Source organism: Taudactylus pleione, unplaced genomic scaffold (assembly GCF_031769625.1).
Source record: "Taudactylus pleione unplaced genomic scaffold, aTauple2 ptg000016l, whole genome shotgun sequence".
NCBI lineage: Eukaryota > Metazoa > Chordata > Amphibia > Anura > Myobatrachidae > Taudactylus > Taudactylus pleione.
The window spans coordinates 44675980-44690057 of record NW_028284418.1 but is presented as its reverse complement, the minus strand read 5'-3'; the positions used below and the strand labels follow the sequence as shown (position 1 = coordinate 44690057).

General features: G+C 43.6%; 1 protein-coding gene across 1 annotated transcript in view; it reads right to left on the bottom strand.

Moving 5' to 3' along the window:
• Positions 1-14078, bottom strand: part of LOC148541994 (uncharacterized) — a 141854-nt gene that overhangs the window by 51017 nt on the left and 76759 nt on the right. The window contains exons 9-13 of the mRNA XM_088476742.1: positions 12525-12703; positions 11214-11361; positions 6590-6660; positions 5035-5053; positions 2176-2246 (exon numbers count right to left, since the gene is read on the bottom strand). Coding sequence (XP_088332868.1) covers positions 2176-2246; positions 5035-5053; positions 6590-6660; positions 11214-11361; positions 12525-12703 — 488 coding nt within the window. The remainder of the gene's footprint in view (positions 1-2175; positions 2247-5034; positions 5054-6589; positions 6661-11213; positions 11362-12524; positions 12704-14078) is intronic.

The window sequence follows — 14078 nt, the reverse complement described above, 5'->3', positions numbered from 1 at the left end:
CAGTGGTGCAGCTTTGAGACACACAGGAAAACCTTGTAGCTTGTAAACACAGGATCAGCATGCACAGTGGTGCCGCTGTGCGATACACAGGATAAACTTGTGATCACAGGAACAGCATGCACAGTGGTGCAGCTTTGAGACACACAGGAAAAACTTGTAGCTTGTAAACACAGGGGGCGGGGCCCCTATTTAAATTTAAGCCAATCGCAGGCATTTTACATGGGGGTGGGGCTTAATGACACAATTCCTCAGGCCCCACCCCATCACCACACCAGCTGCCTCTCCTCCCAGGGCTTTTCCCTGGGAAGAGACAGCAAAGGTAGGCAACTATGAGGAAAACCTTGTAGCTTGTAAACACTGGAAGTAAAGCACTCAGGCAAAGATGTAATTAGCACTGCTGCCCCGAGAGACACTGGTAATAATACACAGGCAGGGATGTAATAGCACTGTTGCTCAAAGGGAACGCTGGAGACTCTGGAAATGTATGAGAGAACCAAGAGAACCTGGAACAAGACTCTACTAGCACACTGGGAGTGACAATTGTTGATCAGGCCACTTCCTGGAGTCCTGGGGCCGGATATATACCCAGGGGTAGCAGATGATTGGAGCACAGCATCAGCTGACCGAGCTCATGCTACCATTGATTGGGAGGCTGTCACATGATAGGAACTGTTATGGCGGCGCCCATGCTGGGAACTCCGATCCCTGACACACACAGCCGACCATGGAAGTCTGCAAGCAGCTAAGGCAGAATGCTCAGCACCTCCCCATCACTGCACCAGACGTCTGACCGAATGAGAAGTCAGGGGAGGCCGGCGCAGAGGTGAGAGTCAGCCGATCCTAGGCTGAACCCTGACACTTACATTCCTTTATGCTAGCCTTGTTTGAGCACATACTGTATGCAAATGAGATTGGGACTATAAAAGCTCTGATTTTGATGGTTGTACCACACCCCCTGACAAAGTCCTGTGATGATGAAACATGTTGGGCGTGGCCTAAATAATGTGCATGTAGTGATGTGAGCTGCTGGTTGTACCTGCACCCAAGACAAAGTCCGGTGTTTGAAAAATGGATTTGGCTATATCATGGAGTTGGGAGAAGATTGTTATTTCCGGAGGTACCAATACCCACCCATTGCCCGGTGCTGCTGTGAAATACTACGCTGTTTGCTGTTTTTTGTGATGTAAGTGAGCTACACTGTTTTAGTAAAAATCTTTTCCCATTATACTCAACTGTGCGCCCTCGTCTCTCTTCTCTTTCTTTTATAATAACCTGTGCCTGTGGTTGACACATATAAGGAGGAGCGGCACAACATCCCATTACTTGCTGGAACAACCAGAATTTATTTGATTGGAACTACATGAGACTGTGGCGCTGCTCAATTGTATGTATTTTATATATATATAATATGTATAAAATGAATTGGTCTCTGACCCTTCTTTGAATGTATTTATTGCCGAGTGCTGTCGCCATCTTGCATCTTTGGCGATCACGCTACAAATGTGTGCATGCATCACGCCATTTGAGCAGCCGCGAGCGCTACGCTACTCCATGCCGCATGCTGCGTTCGCTCCAACCAATCCTATGGAGTCACGGGTGCGAACGCAGTGCACGTACCCACTCGCGGGTATGCGACTTGCGCCATGAGTGATGCGATTTGCCTCAAAAGCGCAAGAGGACACATCTGTATATATGAGGAAAATGTTGAAGGAGGAGTGAGTTACTGTGCAGACTCCAGGCTGCCTGTCCATCCAGCGAGGCTTCACACCCTGTCCCAAGATGGCCACCAAGCCATGTGCATGGGCCATCTTGTCTTTACTGTGTAGAGTGACATTTTGAGAGACCGGAGTCTCCTACTTAGCTCCTATGAGAGACCTGGTTAATACCTTCATATAATGCTGTTCCAGATCCCTGCACCACTAGCCCTTTGCAGCATACACTGCTGTATGTGCTAGTGAGCTGTATAGAATTCTCCTCCGGTCTAGCTCTGCTCCATTTCCAGTGTACATGTAACAGTGAGTACAGATGCACCTTTTTGTCTATCAATAAACCAACACCACTGGTTAAATAACTTGGCTGTTCATAGTTTAAATCACCAGCTGGTGTGTGCCTACATAACTTTGCAATATCAATACCTGCATACACATCATTTCAAGCAAAAAATTACAAAAATACCTGTTTTCCCAATGGTGAAATATCAGCATAAGTTTCTTCTAATGGTTCATTTGTCTTCAGTATAAAGTTTCCTGTGAAAAAGAAAAACAGTTAAAAGTAGTAGTTTAGGGATGATCGCTATCTATGGCTTCATGCATGTAGTGCTGTATATAATACAATGATAAATCTATTATAGTAACTATAGTTGCCAACATTTACATCACCTTCTCTTTTTTAAATAGACATATACCAGACAAATTAAAGTCACCCACACACAAGATTTACATGTTATCTTCCATTTTACAAGATTATAGAAGAAAAAAAATAAAATAAAAAAAAATTCTGTATCCTTACCCACAAAAAAAAAAAATTTTTGGAAAAGCGAAAGAGGATTTAGGTGAGAATTAATTTGAAAATTGGTAATCAAGGGTTTCTTGGGGACTGTTAATATTTTTCAAATAACTTATTGTTTCATAGTGAGTCTTTTAACAGGTTTTTTTCTTTTTGCAGATACCCTACAAGTCCTGGTGGGTCATGAGTGCCGGAACATGCTTGTGTTTGTAGTGCCAGCATGCTCTGGCAGCCATGGATTTTCTGAGTCTTGTAGTTCTACAAGCTCCAGCATACTTAAGCAGTTTATGGCTGCCAGATATTAAATATTAACACTTTATTACTCCAATACCCAATGGCAATACATTATAACTAGTCTGTTTTTCACTGGGAGGCAGTGTAATTTTTTTTTTAACATGCCTGTTTACACTGTTGGATAAGTGGTGGTGGGGGAGGGGTAACACACGCAGGCTGCTGCTGCTGCAGAGATATAGGGAGGAGAGACACAGACTTCTGCAGAGATATAGGTGGGAGAGACACAGGCTTCTGCAGAGATATAGGGGGGAGAGACACAGGTTTCTGCAGAGATATAGGGGGGAGAGACATAGGCTTCTACAGAAATATAAGGGGGAGAGACACAGGCTACTGCAGAGATATAGGGAGAGAGACACAGGCTGCTGCAGAGAGCCTATAGTTATGGTGGGGGCGGGTGCCGAATTACCCTTGCCATGGGTGACAAATTCTAGTTTTGGCCCTGCCTTATTATAGTGTCACCAACTCAGCTGGTCATAGGGCCTGATTGAGAGGTGCACATAGTTCATGCACAAAAATATACAAATATCAGCTTGAGCATCCCTCTTGTGTGCTTCCAAGCGATGGACTGAGCAATGCTCAACAGTGCTAGTGGATCCGATTTCTCCACCATCAGTCGCAACATTGGCTCCCTAAGCAGTCCTTACCTGGTGCACAGTCTCTCTTGTAACTCTTTTGTACCTGAGAGCGCTGATTGGCTGAGAGCACTGTGTGTTCTGCTGCTGTGGCATTATCACCCCAGCTAGTTCAGCCTGGTGCTTGTTTATGGAAAATAAGAGAAACCCCACACCAGTGGCATAATGTGGGGGGTCAAGCGGGGCACATGCCCTGGGTGCTGTAACAGGCTTGGCAGAGGGGAGTGCCACTGACCAGGTCAGGGCTCTAAGCCTCCAATCCCCAGTATCAGAGCCTCTGCCTAAGATCCGTGGCACTGGCAATCTTCAGAATTCTCTGTGCCACAGCAGGTGCAGAGTCATCAGGCACCCACGTCCCCACCCCGATGCTACGCCTCTACCGCCCAGCCAGCAACTGTCAGCAGCTTGGGCACCATTTTTCATCTTGCCCTGGGTGCCAAAGATCGTAGTTACGCCACTGCCTTGCACACCGGTTTTTCCCTTGAGTTTCTATGGCCAGACAAGGATAAAAAGTCCAGGGCTGGTTATAGAATTAGGGAGAGACCCCACACCATTTTTTAAAACTTATTAGGCTCTTTTAAGCCTAAGAAGCATGCACAGGTCATAGTGATATGCTTCTTTTTTATGTATTCAAAGTTCAAAACCGAATGTATTTACACCAGTCAACTGAAACTCACATCGCATTCAGGGCCTGATTCAGAGCCGGACGCTCTGACCAGAGCGCTCGCTCTGAATCAGGGCCCTCCTACCTCAACTTGGAGTGGCCTCTTGGATGCTCGCATAGCTGTGGGTTACCACCCACAGCTATAGCGAGCGTCCATGATGATGGTCGCGATGGTCAAGACCATCGCGACCATCTGGCTTGCGACGAGACCCTGCGGTAGGGTCTCGTGGCCGCAAGCCCAGGAGTGATTTTGGCTCTATCAGAGCCAAAATCACTCCCACTGACATCACTAGTGATGTCAGTGGGGCAGGACCCAGACGGTAGGCGTTCCCATGGGAACGCCTCCGTCTGGCAGCAACGCCCCTGGAACACCCACCAAAGGGGGCGTGCTGTTAGTCACCATCGACAGCACGCCCCCTTTGGTGCGAGACCCATAGCGACAGCTTGGCTGTCGCTATGCGGGTCTCGTGCATGCGCACAACGGAGCTCCCTTCGTCGTGCGCATGCGCATTAGGACACCATCGACCCGCTTGCGAGCGTCCTACGCTCGCGAGCGGGTCTGAATTAGGCCCTCAATTTTATAATCGATTTCAAAATTAAATGTTAGTAAATGAGAGATTTTGGCAGTGCATTACACAGTCGATTTTTTTATTGATTTCAATCGATTTTAAATCAGAAAATATACCCCTCAGCTTCAGACCTGATCTGTTTTATTTTCTCAACACTATAATTTTAAATAGGAAATCCTTAAGCAGTAATATAATGCTTATTTGTACATGCAAACTTGCCATAAGTTGCAACTACAGTTTCAGCAAAAATCCTATAAACGGTCAAACATTTCAAACCTATCTGCTCGTGTTTACTCTATGTTAACTAATATGCATAATTTTAATTTGCAACGAAAAGTTTACTGATTAAAGACAAAATAAAAGTACATACCATTATCAGCCACATACCCCTGTAAATGATAAAATATTAGGTTACTAAAGGATAAAAATACAGCGTACTATCTTAACTGTTATAATAATAAAAATGAGATTAAATGAGATTAAAATAAAATGTTAAAAAAAGAACAAGCAAATAAATAAATACATTAATTAATTAATAATTATGGATGGAAGCCCATATTTTGGTTTGGGGTACAGAAAATGCTTTGATGATTCATGGGTATTGTACATTAGAAGTAATTCATTCTTACTGTCCAATGAAAATTATGGCAATTAAATAAGTAGTAATAATATTACAAGTAACATTATGAAGTGAATGACTACTATGTTAAAATTAAATATTTACACTTTAATATATTTAAAAATAACAATAATAGTACAATGAGTATAACTGAGTTTAAGGAGTAAATTTACTAAGCTGCACTTTTCAACACCCATGTGCCTGGATTTAAAAGGGCAATAATGGTTAATTACATAACCAGGCATATTTTGTATTTACTACTATTGGCCCTTAGGCTCACTCAGATTGGCAATGCTGCGACCTATGGTCTGATGCTGCGTATTCCGATGCAGCACTCTGATCTGTGATGCCATCAGCATCGTCTTTTGTCCTCAGACCGCTCCTGAGTCGGCATTAGCATAACTTAGAATCACAGCAGCGATGCTCATAGCGTACAACTCTGAATCAGGCCCATTGCCCCTTTAAATCCGGCAAATAAAAGCACTAAAATGCAGTTTGTAAATAGAACTCCTAAGTGTCATTAATGAAGCTGTAATTATACACCTTTGCAACATATATTTTTATACTTGTCCACTATCAGTTCTGATGTGATGTAGTCGGCATCCCGGCGTGAGGGATCCCGATGGTCTTAATATCGGCACCGAATTTCTGACAGGTCGGGATCCCAGCACCAGTATCCCGACCGCCAGCATCACATAGGTGAGTAACGGGGTGTTAGGGGGCGGTTAGGGTTAGGTAACAGGGTTAGGCATTAGGGAGGAGGGTTAGCGTTAGGCACCGGGGAGGGAGGGACGGTTAGGATTAGGGTGCGGGGAGGGGGAGGTTGGGTTTAGGCACTATAGGGGGGGGGGGTTAAGTTTAGGCACCAGGGATGGTTAGGATAGGGGTTAGGGTTCCACTTACCTTCACTCCTTATGGGTGTTGGGATTCTGACTGTCGGGATGCCGCTGTCAGTATTCTGACCAGTAGCATCCTGACAGCCTGTATTTCATACCCATTCCGTTCTGACAACCCTCTTAATTAAGTCCCAAATTTCTTCTAAAATACCGCCTGCTTTAACCTCATATATGTCTTATGTAAGTCACGAGAGTAATTTGGCATTAAGGAAGTCTTTATTGCATATGTTACAATTGTATATTTTAATCAATAGTATTTAAGTACTTATACTCGTTATTTTATATTTTCATATTTGCACCACCACATTTCCCATCATCGTGATACGGTAATGTCCTATGCGTTCACATTTATAAACTGGCTCTATAATGCAGAAATGACACAATAGGGTAAATCAAAATGAATACTGTACCCTCAGTATATCTTCTGGATTTATGTAACAATACATTGTTCTTACTGTATACAATGAATTCTCCCTTGTTCCTATAAGCACAAAAAGTTAAACAAATTAATCTTTGTACATCTCAACAAAGTATATTATGACATTTTAGTTTAATCTTAAGAATGTTAATTTCTGCTAAGAGGGTGGGTGGGAGCTGGTGTTTGTGCTGCGTAATACATTTTTTGAGCTGTGTTTCCAAAAGAGAAAATCCCTGTGCGTATGGCAAATCATTTGTATAACCATCTAGGCCTGGGGCTTTCGTTAGGGATTTTCTAGCCCCTTTATTACTTCATTTTTTATCAATTCTTGTTCTAAATGGGACAAGATCCAACCTAAAAGTTATGAAAGGACTGAAGGCCTGATTTAGAGATGTACCCTCAGTGCTATACAATATTGCCGTGACAGCTGCCTCTTTGTACGCAGCAACTGTGGGAGAATATGCAGATGTTACAGCCGCCGGGATATGTATTGACTGGCAGCTTTTGCAAATCCAAGCAACTGTGTACAAAGACGCAGGTGCTGGTATATTTTTGTGTCTTTAAAGGGCACTTTTAAAAAATTTTAAACACACCTGCTGCAGCCACCTGCAATGTTTAAATCACCTGTCCCATCTATACAGCCCCCCAAAATACCTGACCCAGTACTTTTAAACCCATTTTCCAACACGTTTTACATTTTCTCCCCAAAAATTACATGTCCTTATTAGGGGAAATTAAGTTAAATATATTTTTTTTCCTAATTAGTCATTAGGGGAAGTGTCCAAAGGGTTCTGAACTGAGGCCCTGATTCAAAGCCGGACGCTCTGACAGAGTGCTCGCTCTGAATCAGGGCTGTCCTTCCTGATTTTAGAGCGGCCTCCTGGCCACTCGCATAGCTGTGGGTGACCACCCACAGCTATAGCGAGCAGCCAAAAAGATGGTCGCGATGGTCAAGATAAACGCGACCATCACGCTTGCGACGAGACCCTTGTGGTAGGGTCTCATCTGCCGCAAGCCCTGGAGTGCTTTTGGCTCTATCAGAGCCGAAAGCTCTCCCACTGACATCACTTGTGATGTCAGTGGGGCAGGCCCCAGACGGTAGGCGTTCCCATGGGAACGCCTCCGTCTGGCCAGCCATGCCCCTGGCACGCCCACCAAAGGGGGCGTGCTGTCACTCACCATCGACAGCACGCCCCCTTTGTAGCGAGACCCATAGCGACGGCTTGCCCGTTGCTATCCGGGTCTCGCGCATGCGCACAACGGAGCCGGGTCCGTCGTGCACATGCGCACTGGCCCAACATCGCCACGCTTATGAGCGCTCAGCGCTCGCGAGCGGGTCAGAATCAGGCCCTGAGTCCCCACATTTTTTGACAAAAATACAGATTTTGCACAATTTTTCACCTGCTCTGAGATGGTGAAAACTTTTAGCCGTTTTCTGTCTATGGAGTTTTCGCACATGTGAACACTTCAGGAATTGGATAGCGCGATATGCACTTATGTGCGAAAAGTTTGCGTCTGTGAGCGTTTTTCGCCAAAATGTGACTTTTCACACCTAACACATTTCATAAAATGATAATTAGAAGCTTACTGGTTGCTATAGACAACTTCCCAACTTGTCCACTTCTCCGCTCTAGATAAGGCTTGATACATTGCTCCCTGTGGAAATGTAGAGAGGCAATGCAAAAATGGTGCAATTCTCACAGAATCACATCTGATCATATTGGCACCGCCTCTCCCTATAGACCCGTAAATCTCAGGAATATGACATGAAGGGGTGGGGCTCCAATCACGGGCTGTGTAGTTATGAAGACAATGCTGTCTCCATCTCTGATTAAAAAAATAAATCAGTCCGTCTGGGGAGAGAAGAGAGCTGGGAGGGAGGGCCTGCTTTGGGGTGTCTGACAGAGGTGTACAGTATGTGTGTGGGTACTTGTTGTGCCATTTAGGGTTACTTGAAACATTTTCTGTAATAGAGGGACACAACATTCAGGTGATGATTAGACACATAGGGAAAGCTGGATCCTAGGGGGTTTGTCCAGAGCAAGCCCGAAAATTTACCAAGAATAGTGTTTCACTCAATCGTGTTCTCCGATGGTGTATGCATTTGTGTTTTTTGTGCAAGTTTTGTTCAAAAACATTGGCAAGACAAAACACGCAAGAACATAAAACCTGCACAGATCAGTAAGATCCATGCAGTGCTTCTGTGTGTATTAGTTTAAAAAAGTCTTAAAAAGAATAAAAATTACGTGCCCCACCATTAAACATAACCAACACCAGGATTTTTGAGCTGGAAATACAGGGAATAATGGTGTGTAGTTCCACAAGTTCTGTCATGTGGGGGAGGCTTGCTGGGATCTTTAGTTCCCCTATAAAAGACAATATTACTTTTATGCAATAAATGAACACTATCATCCCTGCATCCAGCACCCAGGGATGTGGGGGATATCGCTGACTTCAGCCCATGCCTGTGGTAACCAGGAGAGGCAGGATACCTTTATTTGGGGGTTCCCACCTCTGTCGGGGATCCCCAGCCTGGGCTGACTAGTGTGAGGTGAGAATGCTTTTGCCAGGGGTCCCTGTAAAATGTGTCCCCTGGCTGCAGCATTATACCCCTGCTAGAAAGAGCCTGGTGCTGGTTTTGTAAAATACAGGGGATTCCTACATCTTTTCCCCATGTATTTTTACAACCAGGACCTGCTCAAGAGCCTGGTGCTGGTTGAAGGAAATATGGGGGATCCCCACGTAGTTTTTACCCCTTATTTTCTTAACTTGCAACAGCTCAAAAAGCCGGGTGCTGGCTATGTTTAGGAGGGGACCCTACACCTTTCTTTTTTTTTCCTTTCTATTTTTATGACTTTTTTTACACTAACGCACACAGAAGCACTGCATGGATCTCACTGATCTGTGCAGTGCTTCTGCAAACATGCAGCTTAGGAGATAGTCTATTTGAAAAGTGTGTTTTTGCGTGAGTTTGACAATTATTACATGGGAATTTGAAAACACGTTTCTTGGTAAATTCGCAAGTTCTATTGTATCCTATGGAAAGTATTTGCGAGTTGGTTCAATGGTGTATTTTGTTTTATTTTTGTATTTGCACGTGTTTGCCTGTTCTTTTTGTGCTTGTTAACCCGAATATGTCATTAGTAAATTTGCAAGTCAGAAAAACAGGCAAAACACGCACCAAAATGCAATCTCGCCAAAACACGATTCTTAGTAAATTTACCCCTAGGGATCTCTAGCCCCATGCATCACAGTAGGACCCTTATAACTAAATGAATCTCTGTGAAATAAAGCTTATGTGGACTATAGTTTTATTGTCAATTTAATTTTTTCAGAAATTGTATGAGTGAAAAATATATCTATATAACTCATTCTAATCTTGTGTAATTTATTTAATAATTGCATCGGTTGCTTTCTGTGCTAACTATGTGAGTCTGATCTCACTGACTTGAGTGGCAGCTCCAGAACTAGGAGGTAGTGAGTAATGATGGATTTTGGACTCATTTACTATAGTATGCTAGAAAATTGTAGCTACTGTATATAAAATGCTGGTTAGGTGAAGGCTAAATAATATGGTGGACAAGCAGGAACAATGTGAAATGGTGGATAATTGGGATTGTTTAATATGCTTGTATATTGTGGGTCACAAGTATTCTGGACATTTAGGGACTATGGGGTCTATTTACTAAGCAGTGTTAGGAGACAGAGTGAAAAGTGATAAGGTGCCAGCCAATCAGCTCCCAACTATCATTTTTCAAACACAGCCTGTGAGAGGCAGTTAGGAGCTGATTGGCTGGCACCTTATCACTTTTCACTCTGTCTCCTAACACTGCTTAGTAAAAAGACCTCCTTAGATCATAATTTTCTAGATTTTTTGTTAGCGGGAAATCCACATTCACATGTTCTATTGTCCAGGCAGATTTGTTTCTTTTCATTGCCATTAGATGCAACATATCTGCTGTGTAGATAAAGATCTGTGTTAATGATTTGTCTAATTTCAAGGATAATGAAAATAGACAAATCTGTATGGTCATTTGAAATCTCTGAAGGCCTGCTTCCCCTTTAGCCACTTGACTGGGGTGGTTGCATTGTTTGTGACCACTCCAGGCTGTTGTTACCTGACATGGTCACAAACAATGCGAGCAGTCAGAAACGTCAACTGGGCGGCTGCAAGAAGTTAATCTCCCAGCCCCTCTGCATCAGTGTCTGCTGATCTGCTGTTCACTGCTGATTGGGCAGCCTGGCAGTACCTCCCAACCAACGGTTGCAGAGATAGGCAACTGCCGGAGAATTGTAAATGAACCAGCCCTCAGCCCCCTAGTGAATACTGGGCGGGTGCTCAGAGGAGCAGCCGATGGGGAAATGTAAAGTCGCGACCATTGATGGTCCAATATTTCTATTAACAATATTTAAAATCTATATTGATGTTATGTGTTTGAAATTGTGTTGGATAAGTAGATGTTCAAACATAAATGACAATTTCTGAGCGATTTTTAGAAAAAATATTAACCAGTTAAGTGGATAAATATTTTGCTCAAGTGTATGTACTGTAACAGAACTGTATTCTAAAGTGTTTTGTAATCTTCAATCAACCACGTATAAAATATTTTACGCACCCAAATTATTCTTGTATGTCTCCAGTTGATGTAGTAATGTGTCAGTCAGCATGCGATTTTCCACTGCGAAATCCAAATTAGTCTGTAAGATTTTCCATAGATCAGGTGGGAGCGTACTTGGAATGCTAGCAGTGTGGTTTTCCTTTATCTGTCACAATAAAAGACCAAATACAAACTTTATTAGAGCAGAACATTGGCAGGCAGAATACTCCACCCTTACTGTGCTGAGAATTACATCTAGAAGCACACAGGGCCTCAGTTGTACGCCATAAGTATCACCGCTGTGTCTTTGGATGCAGTAGCAATGTGAAAATATGTTATTGCATCTGGAGGTGTCTGAGGACATAAGACGCCTTCTACCCACCTGCAGATCCGAGTGCTGCATCTGAAGACGCAGCATCGTATCACCATCGCGACTATCGGTCACATCCATTTGGCATCTGAGTAAGCCTAAGAATGACCACCGGTACTGCTCACCCACGGCCAGGTAATAACCTCTGCGTCACGCTCCCATTGTTTAAAACAATCAGCATTGCCGCTCCCACCCCCAAATGGCTGCAGCATGTCAATCATGCTGCAGCTTAAGGGACACTGCCAGGGGTCTCGCAGGACCTCTTCTGCACATGTGCATGCGCAGTTTTCCCTCCTTCGGGTTTGCATACAAGTCTGAGGGGTCTATTTGCTAAGCAGTGTTAGGAGACAGAGTGAAAAGTGATAAGAAAGTGATAAGGTGCCAGCCAATCAGCTCCCAACTGTCATTTTTCAAACACAGCCTGGGACCGTCGTCTGTAATCAAACTTGGCGCATGCGCAGTGCAACTCATACGCATGTGCAATACAAAAAAAGTTCCTGAAACATCGGTATAGCGTCCACCTCGGAATCGGGCTCACTCAACCACCCAGTACAGTATTGGATGACTTCATTGTTCTGTATAAAGCTGTTGTCAGCGTCTCAACATTAGTTCACTTAATAGCTGCTCTCTGTTGCTTGCCTCTGCATGAGAACATCAACTTAAATCTCTTAAATGAAGCGTTCTTCTACAGAACTTGACAGCTGGCAAACCACAACTTGCATGTCGATATCAAAGACATTTTGGGGTATATTTTTACTACAGTGCGGATTTTTAGAAGTGGAGATGTTGCCCCTAGCAACCAATCAGATTCTACTTATTTATCTAGAACCTTCTAGAAGATAATTAATTGCTAGGGTCAACAACTACATTTCTAAAAACCTATACGTTAGTACATAGACGTGGACATTTTTCACACTGTTCTGATAATATATATTAATTATTTGACTTAAAAACTGTACCTCCTTCACAAAATCAAACACATTGAAATGAGCCAGCTCTTGGAATGGGCGTCTGCCATACAGCAGTACTGAATAAAAGGTTGCAGCTAGCATCCATGCCTCCGAATACTTGGAAAAGATTTTGTTGGTGAGAGTTTCAGGAGCGCTAAAGTAAGCTGCAACATCCTCTTTATTGTCACCTTATATAGGAGAGAAATCAATAGTTATACAGTGATTTGGATACTGATATAAATGGTACATTGATTTGTAATGTTAATTTTATAATGATGGTTCCTGACAAGCAAAATCCAATAAGTAATACTTTCAAATGAACAAATTATTCCTCGACAAATTGTCAAATTGTAAAAGGCACAGTATCTGTATTATGTACAGTAGGTGTGTTTCTGCTAGCTAAAATTTGTGCGGAATGTATTATAGTATTTAGAGTCTATTTTGCAAGGTGCATGTTGCTGTATGGGAATCAAAGCGGTTTATGCCACTGCACTTAGCTTGGTCCACTAACCCTGGTGCAAAAAGTCTGTCTGAAAATAGGTGTAATTACATGTAAAGTCAGCATAACCTGTAATTCCGTCAATACACTCACCTGAAATATTGTCTATATGAGAAAGTCCCATTACCAGGGTCGTAACTAGGGGTGTGTGAGCGGTGCCACCGCCCAAGGCATATGGACCTGGGAGTGGCACTGTTTCTGCCCCATGGCACCTGCATTGGGCTTCGAACTACATCCTGCAGCCAGTAGAGCTGTTGCAGAGCCACCGGAGTATCCAAAGGATGCTCTTAGCATATACCCTGCAGTCTATAGTGCGGCTCTGAGTGTCCTAAATATGCTCCTGATTCTTGGGCCTCTTAGTGTGACGTTATGATGTCACATGTTTGGGGACGGGGATGGCACAAGGGGGAAAATCACCCTGCTCTGGCACTGTCCATGACCACCTAGTTATGCCCCTTCAGCTGCAAGCTGAAGAAAGGTGGAACTGAGTTTTACATGGCTCAGCATTGCCCATCGCTGCCTACGCTCAGCTCCAGAGCATGTGCAGTGCTAAAACAATTAAGATCCCTCTGCAAACTGATTTATACTGAAATATTTTATTTAACACTTAAAGATGTAATATACAATCATACCTCCAAAACTGCCCCTATTTCAGAGATCTGGACCACTGACATGACTGGGACTGCATGGTCACAATCGCCAGGCAGTTGGCAGGATATCTACATCCACTGCCACTAGGCATAGTAGAGCAGCCGTGAATGAATTAAACAGACTTCTTACTGTGGAGCACTAGCAAAAGTTTTGAGGAAGGAGACCAGCACTAGAGATAAGGGGCATGTGGCCAAACCCCTTCAGTGATAAGGTACACCCTCTGCGATGTGCCCATACCCCTCTGCGATATGCCCATGCCCCTCTGCGATGTGACCACACTCCAGAGATGCCGAACTACGATTTTGTGAGGTATGTATAATGGATGCCAGGACAGAGCTTTACACAGTACACTATCTTCTAGTTACGGCCAGCCCACTGCTCCTATTAATCACCAATTTCTATGTGGTGTAATT